Source organism: Bombus flavifrons, chromosome 9 (assembly GCF_040668555.2).
Source record: "Bombus flavifrons isolate JBK064 chromosome 9, iyBomFlav1_principal, whole genome shotgun sequence".
Taxonomy (NCBI): domain Eukaryota; kingdom Metazoa; phylum Arthropoda; class Insecta; order Hymenoptera; family Apidae; genus Bombus; species Bombus flavifrons.
In genome coordinates this window covers 3,697,130-3,723,675 of record NC_138450.1, presented here as the reverse complement: position 1 = coordinate 3,723,675, position 26,546 = coordinate 3,697,130, and the positions used below count along the sequence as shown (strand labels likewise).

The 26,546-nt window shown below is 33.5% G+C and overlaps 1 protein-coding gene across 1 annotated transcript; it reads right to left on the bottom strand.

The window, feature by feature from the left end:
• Positions 1 to 202: 202 nt before the first annotated feature.
• Lis-1 (LisH and WD40 domain-containing Lis-1) lies at positions 203 to 26,181 on the bottom strand. Its single transcript, XM_069119812.1, has 7 exons — positions 26,026 to 26,181; positions 22,511 to 22,658; positions 6,471 to 6,624; positions 5,671 to 5,877; positions 5,024 to 5,434; positions 4,046 to 4,394; positions 203 to 2,816 (listed from the first exon to the last, which is right to left on the bottom strand). Exons 2-7 carry the CDS (start codon positions 22,546 to 22,548, stop codon positions 2,743 to 2,745), a joined length of 1,233 nt encoding a protein of 410 aa, XP_068975913.1. The 5' UTR covers positions 22,549 to 22,658; positions 26,026 to 26,181; the 3' UTR covers positions 203 to 2,742.
• Between the last annotated feature and the right edge of the window lie 365 nt (positions 26,182 to 26,546).

Sequence of the window (26,546 nt, the reverse complement as noted above, 5' to 3'; positions counted from 1 at the left end):
ATGAATTCGCTAAAAATTTCGTTTCCAATTCCATAACGCAAGGATTTTTAATGAAAGTTCATCGACGTGTACGTATATATCACAAATGATGATAACACTTTATTGTTTACTCTACTAAACGTGTCAGCATCGTCTTTTCTTTAGTTGTTTCGAAGGGCGGGTAGAAAAAGCGAGAAAAATTACTAAAGCAAGTGCGGCGGAATTTACGAAAAGCAACTACGACATTACTTTTATTACGTCATCCTACGTATAAATACCGAACATCGAATTGTGTTTGGGTTAAGTTTAGCTTGTTCGATACGCGTATTTTCGTTTTTACTGCTCAATTACAATAATATACTTATGTGTGTATATATACACACTGTGTTCTTTGTGTATTTGTATGTATGTGTGTGTGTACGTGTGTGTATATATACGTATAATATATATCGTATATTATAAATATACATGAGTGTGTATACGTGTTTGTGTACGTGTTAGCTTTTTTTTCTCTCTTTCTATATTATAAATGTAAAATACTGACATGCATGTACTTGCGGAGTCGTGACTTAAATCGTACGCATTGCTCGCCTCTACGGAACCTGCGAGTATCGTACATGCCTCGCGAACGAAATCGAGGTACACGAGGTCGGTCGGTTGACAAGAAAGAAAGAAGTCTGTTCTGGTTTTACACGCGAGCCTTTTCAGAACACCATACGTGTAGACGTGCGATCCCGCCACGCTCCGATTCCAAAGAATCGTTTTGTACAAGAGTGCTACATTAAATTCTGTCAGGGGAAGGAAAAAGTAAACGAAGTTTCAAATCGACAGACGACCGAGGCTGTTTGATCCGAATAAAAAATATTACAATTGGTCTTGTCCTTACGGAAGAATTTCCATAATTTCACCGATCCGTTTTATAGTAGACAAATAGGGACTGTTGTTCCCAAAAGAACAGAATTTCCAGTATTTGTGATTACTACAAGGTTTTTTATTATCAATGGATCGAAAAATGGCAAACAACGATGCACGAACGACGACGAAACACACAGGTAATACAGCAGAACCATCTTAAACGATTGAATGAGAACTTTTGTTTTTATTGTTCATCAAAATAATTTAGTACCATATATATATATATTTATATATATCTCTTGGAGAGGTTTTTTTTGGGGGGGGGGCAAATGGACAGGGGAATACAGGGCTTTTACTTAGACAAGGGAGGAAAAATGGTAGGAAAAGTGTAATAGCGGAGAATAGAATATATCGTCTGAAAAATCGGCCTTAATCAATTAAGCATTGTTATACGAGGTCTCGATGAATACCTGCGTAAATATTATATATGGTGTGTGTTGTGTTTGTACCGATCGATCGTACACTCGTGGCCTGATTCTATTTTTCTCTTTTCTTTTTTCTCATGTTTCTTGTCTACGTTACGTCTGCACTACCGCTAATAGTAGTTTAGAGCTAAATATACAACTAATACCCCTCGTATCTCGGGACCCACGCAACGAATTATGCGGCTCAAGTACTTCCATACGAATACATGCTTGTACATATTTTCCTCGTATTTTCTTCACGAATCGCACGCTCCATTTGGCCGTCCCTTGCTTCTAGTATTATCGTTAATAATGCACGTTGCTTGGACGTCATGCATTGCCGAAAACCTACGTCTCGTTTATCGATACACTATATTATTCCTTCCGCATTAGGTACGCCTTCGGCCAATCATATTAGATGTTCGTTCGTTCGCTTAACTCTTTTTTGTCAGGGGAACAATTTGAAATAGTCCATTTGTATGAATAGTACACACATACGGAATATGGAGTATGAATATAACGTTCCAAATGGGCGCTACTCGATTCTCAACGTCACTTGAAATCTGTCCACCCGTTTGGCACGTCCATTCGCACTTTGTTATTATTACATCGTGTATCCTTTTACTTTTTTGTACGAAAGTACATGCCACGTACTCGGTCGGAGGCTGGATTCAATTTTATCGACGCTCACAGTACACGACAAATGATGACGCCTCGCATACCTTTCTTTATACCTTTTTCTTTTAATACGTGTATACGCACGCGCGCGCGAATCTCTGTTTGTTATACGTATCGATGTCATTTTCCGATGTCACATCGTCAAGAACGCTCGAGGAGAGGTCAGCATAGCAAACGAGCGACTATGTTCTTTTCTTATATTCCAGAGACGCAACACAAGCCGAAATTCTCGTCATTGTCGATGGATCGAGGAGGACGACACGTTCGAACGAGCCAGATGTACAATTATAACATGCTTCGTAGTGGGATAATGTTTCTGTGAAACAATCAACCAATCGTTTCGATGAAGCAACATTGTTATGTCGGTACATTTTTTGTCAGTCAATTCGAAACACTTGAATTTCTTCTTCTCTTATTTTCTCTTTTTCATCGTCGACGAAATTATGGCAATGTCCTCCTCATGAAAGAAAGTTAATTTCGACCGACTCTCCTCGAATCGTGCAGTTCGTTACCGTAAAACGTATATGTAATATTAATAATTACTAATTATACTTTATTATAAATTAATTAAAGAGCTCTTAATCGTACGTGTTTATGTGTGTATAATAATATTAATATTAATAATAGTAGTATGTACGATAACTTTTTTTTTTGTAGCAGCTTACTCTCTCGGCCCTTTTCATCGAATTCGACGCGCATCGTTCGCCTTCTCTCCAAAATCTTTCTTCCTCGACGAAGGTTTAACGAGACCCTGATGTTTTGGTGACTAGCGGCACTCCCAAATCTTCACCGTTTGATCGACACTACCGGTGACCACGTAAGGATGGCTTTTGTGAAAATCTGCAATTTATGCGGAGTTTATGCAATAATCAATAAATGCAGATTACTGAAACAATATTTTTTTCAGTTTAAGGAGTTTAAACATTTATTCTTTTGAATAATTATTATTATGTTATATATATAAATAGTGTATTTTATCATATAGTGTCTTTCATACGATATATCATGGCAGAGTTGAGCTATTTATATTTGAGTAACAGATTACATAACTATGATTACTCAGAGATAAGATACTTTGTCAAAGATATGAAATAAAAATTGTTTTTTCCCTTAACTAGACTGTCATTGCTGTAACAGTTCTTCGAAGTTTGTGAACTTAATACTTTTTCCTAATTAACAGAAATTTCAAAATAAATTCATCACATATAGAATAAGTTACAAAAAACAGAGCACTTAATAAATAGCACTAAATACATATTATTAAGATTTAAAACTACACTAAAAGATATGTAGGCCACTGTTTCAACAGTTTCGAGAAATAAATAATAACTTTCCCAAACTTTTATCGCTTTTGGATTCACGTAATTATCGATTCATTTTATTTTTACCACTACAGATAAGACGATATATTAATCATGTTTCAGGATTAAAGAAGCAAAAACATTCAAAGTTTTAGCAGCGGCAACATAAAAATTCATAAGATTTATCATTCAACTGGTAGTTATTGATGTATAAATTATTCCGATCAATGTATCGTAAAAATAGCACACCGGTGGTGTATATATCGAATAATCTATAAACTCACATTATATCAAGGCCATATTGTGATATGCAATACAATTTGTTTTGATATTAATTAGGATATAATGCTATTTAGAAAAATCTTCGATAACCGTAAACATTTCGAGAAAGTAATCTTAAAGTAATCTAAATTTACGCTTCAATTAACCTTTAAGGTACGCATCTATTTATATACATAAATTATTATTATATATACATAAATTTTATGAACTATTTCATATTCAAACATAAAATACAGAATATATTAAAAAGATTGATCAAAACGAAACTTGAGATGCAATAACAATATCCTAACTTATGTAATCAAAACACTTAATCATACGTAAGATAACAAAAATGATTCAATATGTTATACGATCACTTAATCTTTTTAATCGGCAACTCCGCTATACCTCTTGGATGATTAAGTAAACCTTCATAGCTTCTTAAATTTCCAAGTAAATGCGTTTCGTTAAGCTATGAAGGCCGCTTGCGAATTGTATACTCACCAACGGAAGTGCAAAAGTGGACGTGCGCTTCGAGGGTTTTCATTACCCGTTTGTTGCGCGTGTCCCAGACTCGCAGGGTCTTATCGTCAGAGGCACTGACGATAAACTTGCCACCGGGATGGAAGACGATGCCGCGAACCCAGTTGTCGTGTCCCAAGAGGGTAAAGAGACAAACACCGGCACCGACGTCCCATATACGAATTACCTTGTCTCGCGAGCCAGATGCGAGGAAAGGTCCTTCGTGGGCACCCTTGTTGTCTGCTCCTGCCGCAGCATTGATCGATGCCCTTGCACTGTCTGGTGCCCATGCGATACATTCCACTACGTGTTCGTGGTCTCTGAGTTCCACCTAAATCAAGAAATGTTCGTTAAAAAGATATATTGAATAATGGAGCACTGGTGAAGCTTAAAATTCTTTAGAATTTATTATTACTATAAATTGTAGATGTTTTGCAAATACAATTATTTAGCTTTACAAGTAGTAGTTGCTAATAAAATACTACTAAAAATGTGACCACATACATCTGGCTTACTGCACAACAACTCAGTAAAATAATATAGTAACCTTATCCAAATCACTTAAATGCTTCGTAGGATTACTATTATCAAATTTCAATTTAAATTTCAATTTACCTCGTTTTTAACATTCGTTTTTAATCTACTCGTACTAATTGATTAATTTTTACCTGGCAGAACAATTACGCTACGTAGCCAAGTGTCTCAAAATCAACTTAATTGCGTTATATAATGCTTTATTATCACACACTTGTGGTAATAAAGATTCTAATACAAAATACTATCCGACGATCAACTAATTAGTAGATAAGAAAATATATTTTAAAAAATCCTCTGTTTTAAAATGAAAAGAGATCCTACATCAAATGCATAATTTTGAATTACAAATCACAGTAAAATTATATCGTAAGGAATGAACCTTAGATTCTAAAATAAGTTTACGATTTGATCGTATGAAAGTACCTTCGTTTCTTTTGTTGCAACATGCCAAACCCGTACCGTTTGGTCATTCGAGCAACTAGCAATTAGTTCCCCGCAGGGGCTTACTCTGGCCATTCGTACCCACTCTCTGTGTCCCGTCAACGTTTTAACACAATACCCTGTCGCGACTTCCCATATTTTGATGGTCTTATCCCTAGAGGCGCTCACTACGAAATCCCCTTGTGGCACAAATGCGACAGAGCTGACACTGTGATCATGTCCGTGCATGGTTTTCACGCAGGCGAATGACTGGTGAAAGTCCCACAACTTAATAGACATGTCTGCACTGCATGAGACTAACAGTTTCCCAGAGACATCGAAAGAAACGTCCTGTACGCTGTCAGTGTGTCCTTTCAATGTTCTTTCAAATTCGCCGCTTTCGAAGTCCCACACCTAAGTGAAATTAACACAAGTGAGGAAACCAGTTTTAGTAAAAACTAAAGGAGGATAACTTACAGAGAGGAAACACAGCTGGAAAAAAGTTGAAAGCAATTGGCTTGACTCGAAACGAGTATACCGAAGTCGTTTACCATGAATATCGTTTCTTAGATTAAGAACATACTCGTTTCAAAATATCTGCCATTTAGTTTCAACGATTCCTGTCTACTTTGAAAAGTAAGTGATCCTACCTTAATGGTGGCATCTTCGCTGGCAGATACTATAAGACTAAAAACCGGATGGAAAATGACTCTGTTGATGGGAGCTCTGTGTCCAGTAAGACTGTACTTTTCGGGTGGCCTTGGTATCCACTCGGATGGTGATCGTTTGCTACGTGTCGGTGCTCCTTCGATGAACTCCTTCTCTGCTTCAGAGAGTTTGGATTCTAGTTCCATTACCTAGAACATTGAAACAATATTTCACTATTTACTCATATTCATTTTATTGCGTCGCCTTTTATCCTATTTATTAAAATTACTTGTAACAAAAGCAATTAATTTCAAAGGTAGTATGTCAATACTTTGAAATTAATGCTTGATAACGAATAATAGACAAAGACTAATTGATAAGTTCATGAGATCAACAACACCTATAGCAATACTGCAAATTGTAGCAATACTGCAATTTGTACCTTTCAACAAAAGTGAACGTTCTTATAATCTCTTTAGCTTATAGGAGTTATTTTAACAAAAATTAGTCCAAGGAATAACTTGACATTAAGGATCTATGTTAAAATTCTAATGTGAATACAAAATTTAGAAAATGATATTTCCATACATATTAAGACTAATGCTTCCAGTACTGCCATATCTTCATACATATTCAGAATTTACTAAAAAATATTTACATCTTCTCTACAAACTTTGTTCTCTGTACAAGTAATTTCTCTTAGATGTACTTTCTTACATCTACTTATTAATCTACTTACTACTTTTGAAAACTTATTAACTAGCAGTTATAGAGCTGCAAAAAGATACTAAAATCTTTTTACCTTCTTCTGCAAGCGTATGACGGAAGTCCATTTCTTTTCGAGAAGACCTCCATATTTTCTTTCTACTTCCCCAGGCATATCAGCTTCTTTTTTGAACGCTTCCAACGCATCTTGATAGCCATTGGTGCTTAGATAGTCCGCAATCGCCTTATTTCTGAAATAATAGATTAATTTTAGTATGACATATTGTGGAGATAGCTAACAACAACCGCCTCCGATATTGTGTGTAACCTTGTAATCAAAACCAGTTTTAAGTAGGAAGCATAATTCATTAAGCACCGCATGTGTGACAACTTTTTCCTGTATAGCAATTATCGATGCAAGGCAATTTGTTTCGCACTATCTTGTTGCTTATACGTTAGTACATAGTTATATTTAAACTCTGTGTATCTGACGTAAAGAAGCAATACTCAAAAAATTAAACAATGTATGATTTAAATAAACATTGTTGGCAGTATCACATGTATCTTTTCATAAGAGAATTCAAAGTACTCAGGATTCCAAAACATCGTTATTTTAATTTATTCATTTAAAAAATTGCAAATTAATTGTATATCCTTTTCGTGTAATTTACGGTTCTTACTTCTTGCTACGTAAACATCAAGAAAGAAATTTTTCTATTTATGATATTATTAATTTCGAAATATATGATACATACTAACAATACGTTAAAAATATGTGAATCGCTCCTGTATTTGAAGGATTTCTTTTTATGTACCAAAAAATTTGTATTAATAAATAGCAGTGCTGTTGGCCCAAACATGATATTATAAAATAGATATTAGAATCATTAAACGAGCACAGTCTAATCTTCGCAGGTTTAATCTTATCGTGTTTGTTTGCTACGTAAACCAATAATGTCAAGAGGTTTCCTACTTTCAGTCACTAATATAAGTCATCAAAGTTGAACCACCGATTTCTATGTGTATTTAATAATCTGTTAATCCGTATAGTGTCTGAATTACACGTTTTTGTTTACAAATGAAACGTTATCGCCTTTGAAATCCCCGTCGTGATGAAGGAAGATGAGATCTTTGCATTAACGGAAGTAGCAGAGGTACTTGAACATTCTCCGTTAGCCTCATTTCATGAAACAAACTTTCTTCGTCGCTTCAACGTGTGAAATAACGCTGCGAACTTACACGCGTCGCTCCTCCTTCGCAATACACAGTGCTTCACAGATACAGGTCGCTATTCTTAATATTAAATTAAACCTTTTTGTTATGTTATTATACCGTCGTTTTACTAATTAATAGCAAGTAGTTAGGTAGTAAATTAACTTACATCTTTTATAATTATTAGTAAATTAACTTCGCTATAATATTTTTCGAATTTTTGAATCGACAGTATCTTCTCAAAAATCAAATCACTATGACATAAAACAATAAATCATTTTAAATAAATATGAAGTAACAACTGTATACAATAGTTTAAAATATTGGTGTATCGTCTGTCTTATTTGTACTTTTCTTTTCATTAAAAAATTCATATTCTCGTCTTACTAAGTAGTTCCAAACTTTTGAACAGTAGTATATATGTATATAATTTATTCTTCTTTGGACCTATACTAGTACAGGTAATCCTGTTATAACACGAAGACGCGTTTCATGGTTTATCGAAGACATGTTGTAGGAAATCGTGTTATGCGAGAGCAAACACGTTTCACAAATGCAAAAAGTAATAGATACTATAGACATTCCATTTTGAAAGATATTAGAAAAGATTCATATTCGTGCTATTAAAAGTAAATGAACATAAATGAAGATATACTCATAAAAATGAGATGATAATATACGATAAAGACATTGAAAATTAAGAAACAGTTCACAAAAATATTTCACTGTCGTTTGATAACAGAAAAATCTTCATCGCTCGATATTTCTTCGTGAAATCAGTTTTAGAAGATTGTCATCCCTATTAAATTCACCTATAATTTTAGAGGAAATTATTTTGAAATAGAAAAATCCTAACCATAGCCAACAATTTTGCAGTGACAAATTTTCTTTTTCCAATGTAGGAAATATTCCTATTCAATTTGATCTGATATTACTGATAAATTGAAAGATTAACTTTATTAATTTAATTTTAACTTATCGTATTTAATTTAAAAAAAAAATTAGTTTTAGATCAAGTTGTATCGAAGACATTTTCTAAAAGAATCCTATTATACAAATGCTCTCACAGTATTCACACCGTGCTATAGCTATTCTAGGCTTATTACCTGTATACAATATCAGCCGGACTCCATTCCTACGTGCAACATTTCCATATAGCTTAGATTAATATCTTCGAAGCATTTTAACGCCTCAAATGCGCTAACCACCGTATCACGGTCAGTGGTCGAGCTATGGTTTTCAATAATGACATTTCACTAACAACTGTTCGCAACGTAGGCCGATACAATAGAGGGCACAGGTTGAGTACGTGGGAAAGAGATTGAAAGTCGGGCAGAATTATGCCGGGGTGAAAGGCCTGAAGTCGGTCGTTCGTCTCTGTTCACCTGCTTCACGTGATAGTACGTGGCGAATTATCACCATGAGTTTTGTTCCGCACCGTTCAAATGCCGGCAAACAAAGCAAATAGCCGGAAAGCGCGATCGATTCTCTTTCAACGATCCACCGAGACCTTTCACTTGATCGAAACGAGAGACGAGACGTAATAAATTACTATCGCCGCGAACCACTTTGCTCTTCGTTCCAGTTATCGGGACATGGCCATTTCGCTAATTATTCAACTGTTTTAGGACCCGGCCGTCGATTAATCTCGAGCAGAGAAAGTTACACAGGTGAGCGAAAACGCATTCGTCGAACCGTCACTCGAGGCGGCGCACGCTGGTCCACATAAACGAAATTTAATCCAGTGGTTTAAAAAAGATGAATTAAACGACCCAAAAATGATTTATTTATTTATAGATTCCTTGGAGCTATTTTCCAATGAATTTACCCTAAGTAATTCAAGTAGCAATTGCAGGTTTGAAATTATTAAGAACGCTTCGAAATTTAATTCTTTTTCCCATATTTTCGAAATAAATATTACTAGTGAATTACTGCTTCATTTATTATTCACTCGTCAACCGGATTCCCACTCTTTTGGACATAATAATTTTTTTATTTATAGATTTCCTATTTCTTAATCTGTCGTGTTATTTCTCGCAAAAACCAGTTACGTTATATATTTGCAAAAACCAAAATTAACCCAACTATAGTTCATTCATCTATATTATCTTTTAGTTCTATAATTACTTATAAAAGTTTCTGGTGAAGAAATTGATTTCCTAACTTTTAGTCTATTATAAACGTATCAGGATTTATTTTTATGTATAAAAATTTGTAACTATTTAACGACCTGAACCTCTCGGTTTTTCGATCTTGGGCCAGTATGCGCCATACGGAAGAACAAAGAATGTTGATCGATTTTCGATCGATTTAGTGGGTCAAAGATTGCTATGCACGAAACAGGTCAGACAAAACGATTCTGGTTGTTTTATGCTCGCGTGAATTTCAAGGATCGGAGGTCACTCAGCCGATTCTTCTTTTATGCGAAGACGATCCCTTTCCACTCTCTTTTGCTCTTCTTTTTCCATTTACCTTAACACACCCGTCAACGGGTATCGCGTACTCGAGATATAAGGTTTCCCATCGCAGGAACGCGCCACGAGAACTGCATCCGTACGCGGTTCTACTGCTTAGATTCTTCGCCTGAATTTGTTTTTGCCCTTCTCAAATCAATTCATTTCATACAAATAGCGTGGTTAATTTAATTAATTTATTTAGACGGGAATTCTCTTTCACTGTACATATATTTCATCAATCATTATGAAGTATCTTTGTATTAAATTTTAAACAGCTTGGAAATATTTTGATATTATGTACAATTAATTATGAACCTTACATTTCGTTGCCAAATTACCAAGTGTAGTAGAATAAATGTAGGATAGAGTAATAGTGATATATTATCTACTATTTAGTACTTTGTTAGTATTTCTAATTACGTAAGTAATGTAATTATACACTGTGAAGTCCGCGTACCTTTAATAACAATACAAGGTTCATCTTTATCTGGGTTTTACATATTAGACTGAATAAAATCTACGATTCTTCTGCATTAGCGTGATACAAAAGATGTAAATAATTTTTCTGGTGGTTATTGTTACGAAATTAAAAATCAGCTGTCATGAGATTAAAATCCAAAAGGTATTAGCCAAATTGTAAGAGAAAAAAAAATATCCATAACTAAATAATTCAGTAATTAATTACTTTCTATTTTCTAAATTTAGTTATGTCACTCTTCTAGCAAACCAACAATACGAACGAATTTTGCTTTAAAATAAAATACAAAGAATATCGTCTTTTTCACCAATTTCAATGGTATAATATCTAATAATTGCAAATTACATGAAAACTGATATATGTACATGTTTACTTAATATTTTCTCCAATAATTACATTAACCAGGCACCCCATTACAGTAAAAACGGAATATTATCTTTGTTTCTAACGCTCTTTGTAAATCATTTTCTATTCACACTCAGAGCCTTCTTCAATCTTATGCATAAAGTAAACGTAGTCACGGAATATGTTCTACCAGATAATCAACACGTTTGTATCATTAATTGGCTATTAACATTTAACAGGGCACACATAAATAAAAGTATGCGAGATAACGCAGATTAATTTCTCTGCAATAAAATCTATCGGCACGGCTTGCTACTTATAATTTACGTGTAAATTTCAACTCTTTAATTATAGTTCCATATAAGCCGGAATAACAAGGTAGCTTTTAGAAAGTGATTCTTGCATCGATCAACGAAAGTTTTCTAGTTGAACGAGTCTGTTACTTTCGTAAACAATCCTCTTTCTTTGAATAAGATACCAAAGAGAAGTCGAGGAAGTAACTATTCCATAAATAATGCATTAGACAAGAGCGTGCGAGATGTTGAAACAAAGATTCTTAAGAAGTTACTTGAATAATTGTGAAGTTGAAATGATAAAAGACGTAAGCGATAAAAGAGATAGTAAAAAAAATATTTTTAGTGGAAGGAGGTATAAATTCTGCATGGTAAAAATATTTATAAATATTAAAATGATATATTTTAATTCTTACATCAGTTTTAGAGAACTTCATTTTGAATAACTCGTCTTTCGATGTCACAAGATACAGTTGAGTGTAAACAAAAAATGAATAAATTTAACTAAATATATTCTTTACCACTTATTGTTTCTCTGAATTTATAAATATGTTAAATACTAAAAATCAATAACATGCAAGTGATAAATAATGTAGATGAGATAATAGACATAAAAAAGTATTTTATTTCCATTGGAAGTCTTCAGTTCTGACCGTAACATAGTCTACTATCATCTCAACTCTTCAATTGAACAATTCACATCAAGTGGAATAAAACCCTTTTCTGCTGTAAATCACTCACTGTTTCGTGTCACGACCATCCTACTACTTATAGCAATTTCATGGTGAGGTTTAAGATGCCGAATATACAATAAATAATCTAGGTTTTGTAACAATAGTATGAACGTAGAGATGTTTGAAAAAAATGTTACCTAATACGATAAAAAGGTAAGGTAATGTAGTTTCGATCATAAAACATTCATAGGCTATCAATGTAAGTTTAAACCTATTCTCAAGATTTTATTCTTTTTTTAATTTTACTAAGAGAGTGTTTCATTTATGTGTAAAACCGGCATAATTCCGAGATCGTGTAATAATAACTGCGACGATGAATACCAAGGAGTGAATATTATTAATATTGCCCATTTTAATTTTAATTATTACAAATCATATAAATTTTAAATTATAATGACAAATAAATATCTATATGAAAAAGTAAGTTTTCAATTAAAAAAGAATATTATGTGTTAATACAAAAACAATTTATTTATCAATAATATTTATAAATATTCTAAAGTAAAAGAAATGTTACTAAATATTATTATTAAAGTCACAGAAAGATTTCGATTAAAAGAAAATAAAAAAATGTTACATAAATTTGTACCAAAAAAATCATTGTCTTTTATTACTGTAATAACGTGCAGCACAAAACAGATCCTTTTGCTGAACCTTCCGCTGAACGCGGAACGCGTCGTTAAAAAAGTCGTCTCTCGAAGCTGCAATTCTCTGTTACATCTCTTCAAAAATGAATGCTTTTGAAACCCTTTTACACGGTGGTTCGTATCGATCGTGTTGTATACCACTTTCACCCTTCTCCCCTATTATTTTCCACTTTCTTACATGGTTAACGAAACAGAATGGGAGAAACGTTGACCAACGCGAAGGGGAGGAGCTTTATCGATTGCTAGGTCTCATTGCAGCCAAGCCGATCTTCCCCAACTTTTGTGTATACACTCAACTCGAGTGTTCTATACGACTTAAAGCACAGTTAAAAACCTTTTTCTACGTCTTTTTACCCTCTATTGTCTCATTAAGAAATCCAGCGAATCTCATTTCCCTTTAACACCGTGCTCAACCATGTGCATAATTGCGATATCGTAATTACCCGTAACTTAAAGAAATAAATTAAAAATTCCATTTCACTTGCCAATTCAGTTGTAAAATTCACTAGCCTACAAAACATTAGTTTCTATCGTTTCTTATTTTAACAACTAAATGGGGAGATTCCAAAGAAAATAATAATAACAATTATTTTGTTTAAACTTAAAATTATTAATGAAAGAACCACCAAATACTGAAATTCACAGAAAAATTTACAATTTTTAGAGCTATTTTTATAGTAATTTTTTAATTATTAGAATATTACATACTAAATATTATTTTTATAGTAAATTACAATTATTGTATAATTTTTTATAGAACCTACATTTAATGCACTAAATATTAAAAAATTATTAATTTTGCTGATCTTGCTAACTTTCCAATTATCATTAGACTGTGCATTTTTACACGCCTATGTGAAATTTAAAGGTGCAAAGATGCAAGTATACTACTCGTTATAATATCTATTCAGTGATTAAAACAAATTGCTTAGGTTCCATTTCTCTACTTGATTGCATTTATAAAAATATAAGTTTAGATGAAAGTCCACAGTCTAGTGATAATAATTGGTTTGCGTCAACCATGATTAGCTCACTAATTTCGTTGTTTCATAACTTCTGCATTAATGATCGGTTTGAACTCGAACAAAAAAGAACTGCTTCATCAAGTATTCCGAGTTGAAATCGATCGTTTCCTGCGACGAAAGCTAGCCAACGGTGGCTCGTCAAATATTCCTAGGTAGCAATTTCCTTGTTTCCCGGATTTCAATGTTTTCGTGGTCAAACGATTTTTACGAACGAAATACAAACAAAATAAGAAAAAAGAGGGCATGTTCAGTCATTGATCATGACTGGATCAATGAACGTTTTAACAACGAGGCGTAAGTTTCACTTGACTCTAAAGAGCACCGAATCGTAAACACTGAAGCCTGGTAAGAGGTAGATATACTCTAAGTGGCCACCTGCGATGATCAATGAAACCCTTTACCTCCCTCAGGTCTTATATATTCTTTCCAAAGATCCTATTGCACTTTAATATAATGACGCATCTGTTTAGTCATTCAAACTTCCGGAGATCTACTCCGAAAACGTTCCTGTTATAATTTGTAAAATTATAATGTTATCAGGTAGTAGAATTTATGTAAATTAAAGGACAGTTTGATTATTTCTTCTTCGTTTTGCCTATTAACCAGGACTTTTATCGTTCCATAATTGGAGCTATTATCCAGTTAAGAAATTTATCTGCAGCATGAATTCAACTTGGCTCATGTATATTTACATACAATCTTTTCATTTCTTTTGGATCGTACCCTGGATATTTTCCTGACTTCGTAATTTTTTATTAACAATATTCACGTCATTTTTAGGCATTTTGAATGTCTTAACAATTCAGTGTCAGTTTTCTTAACACTACCTATCAGTAACACTATCTAACTATCAGAGTGAACAAAGTGATTAAGAATTTAAGAATTTCATTCTACGCAACAACCATTTTGCATATTAATTTAAATATTTTAACATAATTTAACATAACTCTAACGAAAGAATTTTGAAATAAACAAAAACAGGAAAAGGATTCCTTTGCAATCGCAATATTTTGCAGAATTTTACATACGCAGCGAAATTAGTACGTTGTGTAAACCTAATCAATTAATTCGCTCTAAGTATCCACAACTCGATCTAACTAAGGTAATAGATTCATTGAGTGAAGTATTCCAAGTTCAAGTTCACAGTATCAGAGAAACCTATAATCATGTTTTCGCATAAATTCATAAAATTAGTATGCTAATGTTCCTTGTATTCGTTTGTTTATTACAACATATACTTTCTACTATTATCAACATTTTTCAGTAATACTAAATATTTTTAAATACCTTAAATTTTTTAATTATTCCCTTAGAACAAAACTAAAGACTACAATTAATAGAACGACCTCCTTTTTCTAGCATACTAATCGTATATATAAATAATATGTATATCTAAGCTAGATAAAAATAAATCAAATGAAATCATTTCGGTTTCGCGTCATCTTGTTAGAATTTAAAATAGTTCATTTGCATAAAATTAAAAGTGTTTATGATAAGAGTATATATTTATTACAGATAATTTAATTAAGACAAACGATATTCATATTTACCATCTGTTACAGGAAAGTTGTGTAGTTATATAATTTTTATAAACAGTACTCGTCACTGTTCATTTGTCAATGGATTCCTAATAGAGTAGCAGCTGAAAGAGTGTCAATTCATATGTTAACGAGGAAGATACTTGAGAATTTCGCACTCACAATCAGCACACTACCTCAAACATTCTATCATTTTTATTTTTAGACCATCGTTCTTCAAAGCGTCGATATTATTTTAACATAACTTTCCCACAGTGCGTACCACTCATTCGATGCATTGTTCTTCTATATCTCTTTCGCAATACCTGCTGTAAATATCGTTTTGGCTTTCAATAAAGTTTTTTAGTACCTCCATATATGCCGTTAAGAAAGTTCTTTCGCAACGCACCTGCCCATTACTAGTCTGTGCGTTGAAAAGCTATAATCAACTATCAATAGGTATATCTCATTATCAAATAACTACGTTGTCGCAAATGACGTTTCTAACTTGTGAAATTTAATAATATAATTTATTTACTGGCAGATTTTAAGTATGATGAGATCAGTAACCCGAATATTCATGTAAATAAATTATGTGAATTTTCAAGTTAGGTTAGTGTACGTATAAATATTTACAGCAACTAATAGAATTGATGATAAATACCGAAGCAAATTCAAATACGTTCCTATTCGTATTATACGGTATTGAACGCTCAATTTCTACTGTATGCTTTGCTAGAGGAGTGACGCAACTAAAAAAAGAACATTTTTCAGGAAATAGAAGATTTGACGTAGAAAATTATTACTCAACTATTTGGCAACGAAAACATCTTTTTCTTTCGCGATTAATATAACTCTTAGGTTATGCTTCACAAAAATTTGGAATTACAACGGCGCTGTTTTGAATTTTATTTTAAATAGTAATTTTATTCAATATTCATAACACCCCCCTCCCAATAAATATGTTGTTTTATCATTTTTGCAGGCTTCCCGAAACTAGCAATTTTTTAAAAAATATGTCATTCTTCCAAAGCTATCGTCCACTGATGATGTAAGACTGAGAAAAATTTATTTCGCAATCGAAATTATAACATTCATTGCATGCAACACATTCCCTGCATATTATATCATGCTTCGATTCTACATTCTGACCTACTTAATCCCCACAACCATGTTTTCAGCCTGTTAATTGTAAAACCATGATTTTCGTTCGTGATTCACATTTCTTCCATATTCTTGCGAAATCCAAGCTATTTACATAATAGTTTCAAATAATATAATGACATATAAAACTGCACGAACGAATAATACAATAAAAAAAATAAAGCTCTAAATAGGTATAGAGAAAAATGTATTCGTTAAACTACAATGTAATCCCTTTTTCGTTTTACACACGTCTTGTATTGCTCTAGAAATGTGCGAAAGAGAATAGGAAAATTTTCTTGTGGAATGGTGTTTAGATGCTTAGTCACCGCTATCTAAATCCTCTCACGATCAGAAGTATTTTCACCTCCGAGAACAGAAAAATGTATACCTGTAGGCGGTCAATCAAATGAATAGGAGAGAATCTAGTTGATAATCGAGCTTCTCAGCAGTCAAACTGATCAATTACACTTTCATTTTTATCCCCCTATATGATTAGCATTGAATTTCTCCATAAAAATAGACGATCTTACTTCCGTAAGGTTATTTATTACAAGAGGATGATACGAAGAATTGAAAATTCTTGTAGTTTCATCCTTCTTCTCTGCTATTTCAATTTATGGTATCGATCAGTGTGCCTCCTGAGAGACGCAATTAATAACACACAAGCGACAGTAGGAAGTTGCTTTCTTTAAAAATAATAGCAAGAGAGTAAATTCGCTTAATTCCTTACGAACCTATCCCACTTCACTCTCTCTAGGTGTAACATATTAGGCCAAATCAACACTATCATTCTTGTTTCCTTTTTTGACGCTAATATAACTTGTCAATTTACTAATAACTATCAGTTGATGAATCGCCCTGCTTCAAACATTTCAGTTCAGCTAAAATCACACGCATCAATCTTACAGATCACTTTACTATGTAACATTCCCTCGTAAAAGACAAAGAAAAAAAAGGTTTCAGAAATTTCCTAAACAAATTGTATTTATGCATAACCGATTCGTTTTTTGCCGGCGAATATCAGCCGCGTCAGTTTTCATTTCTAACCACTTTATTAACAGTTGCTCAAAAGAAAGAAAATAACTATTTGAAAAGTTTCCTAGCCATCTATGCGTAACCAATTCGTTTTTTGTCCGCGAATATCAACCGCGTCCTTTCGCATTTCTGATCACCTTATTAGCAGTTTCACGGGAAAAAAGCAATTAATAAGTATTTAGAAAATTTCCTAGACCAACTGCATCTATGCATAACCAATTCGTTTTTTGCCCGTGAATATCAACCGCATCCTTTTGTACTTCCGACCATTTTACTTTATCATTTCCTCGCCAACTAAATCTCATCTATTTATAGAAAACTTATAACTTATGAATTTATAAATTTATAGAAAACTATTTATAGAAAACTAAACTTAAAAAATGTAAGTTCGCATAAGCATCTGCGACCTATCCATAAACGCCTGTTTCAAAAATTTCCTAAACAAACTGTATGATCGTATCAATTCAAACTGTATCAATCCATTCTTTATTAACGGATATCAGGCTGCATCGTTCTGCATTTCCCCGCTCGTTCGTTTCTTTCTCTCCCGGGTCAGGCTGGCAGCCGTCGTCCACCGGTTCGACGCGTTATCGATCCCGCTATTCGCGCGTGCTCAAGAGACGCCCTCTCCTGCGCCAGCTGCCGCGCACGACACGCGCCGATCCACGACCGATTTGACGTCACCGGAATTAGTCGGCATCGATCGACACCGCGATCGATGTTGTCCCGTTTTCCCATTAATAACATCGCGAAGGGTGAGCGGGGGGTTGTATCGCGAACACCGACAACCCTTGGCTCCCGACGCGACAACCGACCGCGACCGTCAGTCCCCCTTCAAGGAGAAAATTATAGAAACGCACAGTTTTTCGTCACGCCGACTTATTGATTTTTGCCATGCTAATTTCAGTCCCTACGTTTCAAACGAACCCGATTAATTGATCGCTCGAGGATAGTTATAAGGTTTCGTGCAGACACGATGAAAATCACTTTCAGTTCGACGATAGTTTTAGCTCTTTCATTCATCAAGAAAATAAGCAAATGGAACAAAAAGTGGCGATAGTTGAAGGAATGTCGTAAAGTATATACACGTGAGTTTGTACATTTTTAACGAGATTCGTATAGGTTTTTGAAAGATGTATATGAATAAAATGATATACTGAGAAAGGAGCAAGATGAATAGCATCAGAGGAAGTATTTGAAATTGTAAGGCTTCGCAAGACTGAAGGTTCCAGCGAATCGAGTGATGATATACGACACTTAATATTTCGAACAATATATACGAAATATGTAATGATAACTGAATGAGAAACATAAAAAGAATTTGATACGCGCAGTGTAAAATTAATCATTATTTGGTGATAAAAATCTTCGAAACAGAGAAATTTGTCACGAGTGTCATTAATTTTGAGACAGATATAAATATCTTAATTTTTTGCCAATGTTCCCTTAATTTGATTCTCTCCTTAATTTTTTTATCATTGAAAAAAAGATGGATTTAAGTATACAAATTTTGAAACAGACTCATTATTTTGAAAATATTACACGCCTCATCACACGCTCATGAATGACACTTTTATACACTATGGTTATCCTATCGACTACGTATGACGTCATTATGGACAGGTAAAACATTCCGATTGAAAGTAACATTAACTTCATGATATGTATGTAACGTTTACTCTTATTTTACACGCTGAAATTGGCTAAACATTAATCAATTCCTTTATTGAATCAATTTATTTTAAGATTAACTTCTCAGAAAATATTTACGAAAGCTCCTCGATATTTTTCATTGAAGTAACTTGCTTCCATTTACAAAATTATTTCACAATACTTTCACAAGGCGTAAAAACGTTTTCTCGTTGAAACACAACGTGGAAGTGTGTTATGTTCGTTTGATCTTTAGCAAGCTTGCATTTTCGAGAAAGATAAATATATTTCCTCAGAAATATTTGTTTAAAACGGTAGTTTCGCTGGGTTTCTCTTTTATCGTGAGCTCGTTTCTTTCTATTCCATTTGCTATCCCATTTCGAAATACGAGGTATAGTGATTCATGATTGATGACACTGGTTAATTCATGTACCCAACGAACCTGAGTCAGATTTATGTTTACAGATCATTTCGCTGGAATCGAATGAAAACCTATTATACGGAATAAATCATCACACAGTCATCATATTTGATTTGCGTATGTACATCGAAATACAGAAAATACACAGGTACAATAAACATTTTAATTTACTTATTCATCCATCAGTAATTATTATTCGCGTTACTCCATTAGCATTATTATTATTTTTATCGATATGCTCAATATATGCTCGATATAATTTCTCACGTGTATATCTACTACAAGTTCAATAATTAACTCAAAATTAGTCGATTAAGAATTTTAAAAACAAAGTGAAAAGTTATAAACAAACTACTTTAACTAATCTTTTAAACAAACTACTTTTTTCAGTTACGGATAGAGATAAATACTTAATAAGTTGTCTTTTTCTAGGTTTTCAAATTCTAAAACAATTTATCATTTTACATATTTACTTGGGTTTCACTTATTTAATCTGTATATTTAGCTTTCTCGATATAAATTTCCAACCATTGGATCAAGGCATTTCAAGATAAGAATGAAACTAATTATGCTTAATTCCAATGATTAGCATGTGATGCTACAGCCAGAAAGGTATATGCAAATGCAGTTTAATCCAACGTTTATATGAAAATTATATAATTTCATAAGAGTTCCGTATTATCTCAGTTTTTCTACCAACTTCGCTAGAATTATTTCGTTATACGTTCCACTGTATATTTTTACGAAACACGCCTGTTTTTCAAAATGAGAAAAGCTTTAAGTAGCTGTTAACTACTTAAGGACATTCACTTTTCTGGTATTTACAATCGCTGTTCAAACAAAAGCTCATTAGCTAATTAAACTTCTATAAAATTAAGGTGGAGCCACTAGATTTTTCAAAACTCTTCTAGAAGAATTCATAATATTAAGAGAAACAAGACTGTGGTAAATATGTATGATTTTTAACATTTTACAAGCACTCGAAGAGAAATACGAAAACATTTTTAAATTATCATCATCACTCTGTTATCACCATCTTTCTCATCAAAATCGTACTAAAATATTAAAAGCAATACATCATCTCACTCTTAAAAAATGCATTACCTAAAAACCATCATGGTTCCATCAAAATTCATGGAACAAATTTATCAAGATACTTTTAACAGACTACATTTCTCTCTCTGAAAACATCGCTATGTATAATATAATCTAATTTCCTTCCAAATATCCTATCATCTTAATAATTGATTATTCTTAACGAAGATGAAATCAATACCGTCGTCTGGCATTGCTATTTTTGTACGTTACATAACATTTAATTGTATTTTATTCGTCTCATTTTTAATTGTACTTATCAGTGATATCTTAAATGTTATACGTTTCGCAATACTTACAGAGTGATCTCAGATTTCGATATTCGTAATGTTTTGAATCCAATGCCTAAATTATATCACCATAAAAAAGAAAGAAAAGGAAAGTGGCTAGTACGCAATGGGGTCTTTTGTTCTCGCGTATTCAACTGAGATTAATGCGACCTTACTGGATAAAATTTCGTTACGTTGCAATCCCTTTCATCTTTTCCTGTTCTCGCGGTGATTCTACTCATTATGCACGCCTTACATGTGCGTAACAATTGACATGTTGGTGCGTTGCCTGTGTTATTACTACCATATAAATCTTACAACAATTCTTACTAGAAACACGTAACATGTATACTTTACCGAACCTTAGTTTCTTTCAGTAAATAGTATGTACTTTCATTTGCAAATAACTGTTCGTAACATATTATTTTTTGCCCATTTTATCTTGATCGACTTATTGTCATCCATATATTCGTTAAAATAAAATGTATATCGCTGAACAACTTCCTTTCATAAAAAAAGTAAAGAAGTGAAAAGTTGTAGATTTATTAAGATAAAAACAATATCTAAACAAATGTTTTAAAGTATCTTGATGTACATCTCGAAATTATTAATCATCAACTACTAACACATACATTCTTAAATCTACTTCTATTCATGCAAAATTATTAAAATACAGAATTATACATTTAACACTATACACAATTAAAACATTTAGATTCGCTTTTACCAAATTCCTCATATATTTGGAAAAGTTTGAATCCAAACAAGAATTTTTCAACACTTTCCAATCCTACAACTACTGTTTAGTCTTTCATAAATTGGTTTATCGTGGTTTCCAACCGATTTGCTAAACTAGTTCTAAGGATAAGGGTTACCCAAAATCGAACAAACGTTCTCGTCTCTCTCATTATCAGAATATTCTAACCCATCGCTAGTGCTCCTTCATTACTAATTAGTATGCATTGCGTGTTACAAAACATGCTCCGGCTATAATCGCGCGATAAAAATTTCACGCAACGTGCTCCTTTCCTGTAGATGTTTTGCAATAACAATAAATCTTTACTGTTCAATTTCGATCCCGTTTCAATTGCAAGAACTGTCAGAGTCATAATAACAATTTATGATCTTATAAGGATTGATTGTTCAACAAATTTCTTCCTATGCATATTTTCAATTATATTTTAATATCATGCTACCAAGAAAAGAAAAGAATAAAAACATAAAAGCTATTATGTAAGAAATTTTGAAGTTTCAATATACAAAATAAAAAATTTTAAATATAAGTAGATATACAAAAGATATATTTGATGTTTATAAGATGTAAATGATGTTTAATAATTATTTAAAAAATAAATTATTTTCTAAAGAAGATGACCGTTTCAAAAGAAACGATATTACTTTTTATACAATATTTGTAATTACACTCGTTAATTTAAAGAATTTTTAAATAATAACAGCCAGAAATCAATTCATTTGAACTTCGTTTATTGAAACGATATTTTAATTAGTAAATACTCGGTCAATTGAATACCTGTCGATTAAATCTACGCATGTGAGTATGAAGTTCTACTTATTTGAATAAAAAATCATAGGAAGCGTGGAGAGTCGATGAATTCCTATTATATGAACTGTTATATGAACTGTCTCCTTCCCAGACGAGTAGAGATAAATGATATTCTTCTATTGGATCTATTTGACTCTATATAATCAGAATAACGTTATCAGAATAACGTTATCAGAATAACGTAGTCAGAGTAACGTAATATAATCAGATTTTCTAGTGGTTTTGATAAATGAGAAAATTTGAAACTTACAACTCCTCCCTCTGACGTTGAGACAGCACCATTTTCATGATCCTTGCGTGTGTTTACTGGCTGATACTCAACAGTGATTCAAATGAGCGCGACTAGATTTTTCTCCAGTCAGCTCCTGGTTGCTTTAATACCCAGCCATCGACATCGCCTACAATAGGAAATAGACAGTTTAATTTTTAACACAGTTTCATGTTTAAAGAAATACAGTACGTTGAAAATTATAAATTTTGATTACGGTCATTATATTCTAAAATCAAAGATTGTTATTAAACAATTGTCTATTGGAGTGAGGTATACAGTATCTAATTTTTATAGAAGAATTATAGTAATTCTTTCGTGGAATGCTAGAGACTACATTCCGTAAATGAAATTACATTGCGAGAGAAAGTAATAAAGTTTCCTTTTTATATTTATTTTACACCACTTAATTTATAAGATTATTTTTCCTTATAAAATTCTGTTTCCTTTTTCTTAATTTTATCGGGATCTCTTTTTATATAGATTATTTTGATTGGGAAATAATCAATGTTGACAACATAAGGATTCAAATTTGTAATTATAGAGACTCTCAGTTCGTTCTTTGTTATGAGTATAATTAACCAGTGAAATTGACAATTAAAATGTGCAATTCTAAATAAATAGACATCCATTTTGTTCAACAGTTGCAGTTACTGCGTCTAAAGAAGATCTCACATGCATAACAATCTTGCCACGTGCTGTCATTCCTCAATCGCAAATGATACTTCAACATCATAATCCAATATCTCCTCCTCTTGGTCAATCGATCGATTAAAATTAAATAATACTTTATTTTTCATTAGATTTTATGGGAAAAGGGATAACATTTCAAAACGATAATTAACAGCTATTACCAGAAAAGAATATTACTAACAATTACATAAATTAAATAACAAAAAAAGAAAAAAGAGCAAATATGATTTCAATTTCTCAGAGAGAAAACTATAAAATAATATAATTTTTTGTATTCCTACAAAAGTTACTGTTTAACTAGGCTTTACCGTTTAAAATACTTCCAGCGTAACAGTTATTTTCTTATTTAATAAAAAAAAATAGGAAAAGAAAGGAAATACACGAGCATGAAAGGAAATTCAGACGAATGTGTGAGAGCGGTCTGTCCTGAAATCCTTAATCGGAACAATAACATGCTCCTAACTCTCATAATTTATTTTACTTTCCATTGATGGTAAAATAGGAGGTGATTCGACAAGAAACTTCGTTCATTTTTTTGATCTTCACTATCAGAAACATTAAACTTAACAACAATGTAGAAGATTTCTGCACACAATTGTAATTCTAGTTTTTGAAAAAATTTCCATTTCAAAATCTCTATTTTATGTTATAAATCAGACATCATTCAAAGAATATTTTCCTTGAGAAGTTGTATCCTAACCCAACTAATAACCTTAACAATATGCTAAATTTTTATATCAAATAATTTTATATGATTACTACACAAAATCAAAGAAGAAGAGAAAAAGAATTAAATACGTACGGTATTTCTGTATAACTATACTGATCGCATAGTTAATACTTAAACGTAGTATTTGTAAACAACGTTTGTAAATATCAACATATCCATATATTGTCCACTTTGCATCACTAAATTTTCTTAATTAATACCTTAAATAAAACCTAATCATCTATATAAGACTGAAATTGTGAAATTTTATTTGTAACGAAAGTTTTCGATAGTATTGCAACACTTTATTCAGCTAGAGACAGCAAGGACCAGAATATTGATTATATTCCTTAGCCCCTGCCAAACCCACCCTCGCGATGCGATCCGTGGAATGACATAACATTTGGCAAAACACGCGGGTCACGACCAAATAAACAGGAACGCAATTGGACGATGATGATTGAACGGCGGTCACAAAAGTCTACTGTAATTGGCGAATACGAAACGAAATCAGCCAATTAGAATGAACGAATCGAGAGCGGCCATCTTTTCCCGGTAATGTTCGAGTCTGACCCAACGATCAAAAAACGCTCTCTTCGAACAATCTTCCTGATTGCCTTTCGTACGCAAAGAAACGTGTCGTGGGAACAAATACTTTAAAAGGAAGGACCTTGACAATCGAGAAAGCGCGCTGCGTCGTCGCGACGCTTTATGACGATGCTTATCGGCGCGATGCGCCGTAATCGATAAACCGGCTGTCCGCCCACCCTCGTTGCCGTGTATTTCACCTTACGGTGCATTCAAATATTCATCACGGCCTGCTTTAATTCCCTACGGCCAGTCACGTTAATATACACTAGAAAAACTCATAATAGAATTGTTCAATCAATCAACGAAATCTCTTTTAATAATATCAACAATGGTATTGATACGTCTTGTATTGACGCCACTTCGACTAGATACAACCCCACTTTTCGAAAGTGTTTTATTACGAATTGAGTTAGATGTAGATATAACTCGATGAAATTATATCTCTGAGTAGAAAACCATGTTTAATAAAAGGAAGAAACTCAAACTCGTAGAAAATTTTCACAGAAAAACATGAAGGAAAACACAGATATTATTTCAGACGGTAATGATTAAACCATCGAGTTGCTTTCTAATTCGCGATTTTGCTAAGGCGCATTTGATATTAATGACCAATGAATTTTTGCAACGACTATTTCCGGGATCATCAGTACGGGTGAGCGACTCTTGGCCTTCTCGACCCCGTGCACCGTGAATCTACCTGTGGCTTCGCTTCTCTCGACTCTAATCTTCTTACATGTTGGCACAACGAGTTGATCGAAATCGTTCACTGCTTCAAACATTACCGTGACTCGTTTACGCGCGTACGAATAGGACGAATTCAAGACTCGTTTGACAACAATGCTAATTTTCATGAAAAAATTCGCGTAACCTTAAGAGATATAAGCCCGCGACGAGGACTGATCAAATAATCCATGTTATAATATTCCGAAGATATAAGAACATCAGAAGGAATTCAGTTCGCTGACAGACTCGACAGCTGATCGCTGAGTCGACAGCAACTCGCACAAACAACGTCTGTCAAAAGATGTAATCTGATCATTTCTCATCGTTTGGTAGCTGACAGATAAGATAATGCTTGAGACTGGAGAAAAAACTGAAATTCGGTACAAACGTTTCAGTAGGCTGGCTCGCGAGTTGCGGCAAAGCGGTTGTACCACCGCACGACGCAAACGGTCATTCGCGAAAAAATCAATTCGAAGTGACGTGCAACATGTATGTTGAATATGTGTGGAACATGGTTGGATGACTGGCCGAAAATCATCAACCGGTATTTTAATCGGTATTTGATCGAGTGTACACTGTCAGGCAATGTCACGTCGGTCAGAAAGCGTTGCTAGAAGATCATCGGGCGAACGCGGAACAACCGTTTGTTGTAAATCGTGCACGGCCATTTTGCTAGAACCTGTCACGTCTGGTTGCAGTATATTTAACAGTTAGATCAACGTACTAACTAACGAATGCAACGTGAGAATAAAAGTCCGCGTACTTGGAGTCCGATACTCACTCTTTTTAACGGAGTAGCAGTAACCGGGATCCTTTGAGATCGGAAAAAATCACGGGAAAACCGGACTAACACAACCACCGAAGAACTACTCGAAATAACTTCTGCGATAGGACTGTCTCACAAGGTGGCGCCTGCGAAAGTCTTCCTTTCTAACGCATGCGCCAAGTATCGATGTCACTAATCTTTTTCGCTCTCCGAAGGAACTCACTGATGTGAAGGAACTACGTTTCGACCATAGACTTATACAAATAGTCTGCGTGTTCTTTTAAGAACCAGTGAAGAGAACACAAGAGTGAGAGAGCAATATTCTGGGCTGTAATTCGGGGTATCAGTTTCTGTCTCTAGTGGGTATTTTGGTGGGAAAAGAAACGAGCGCGATCGTATCACTGATATATATATTCTATGGATACGAGATTCCGTGAAGCGAATTGATCACAGCCATAATAGCTTTGGCGTGAAGCGCCACTGTTGTTCGCCCACTGTACTTTATTCCTCTCTATTACTGATACCAGTGTCCTCTA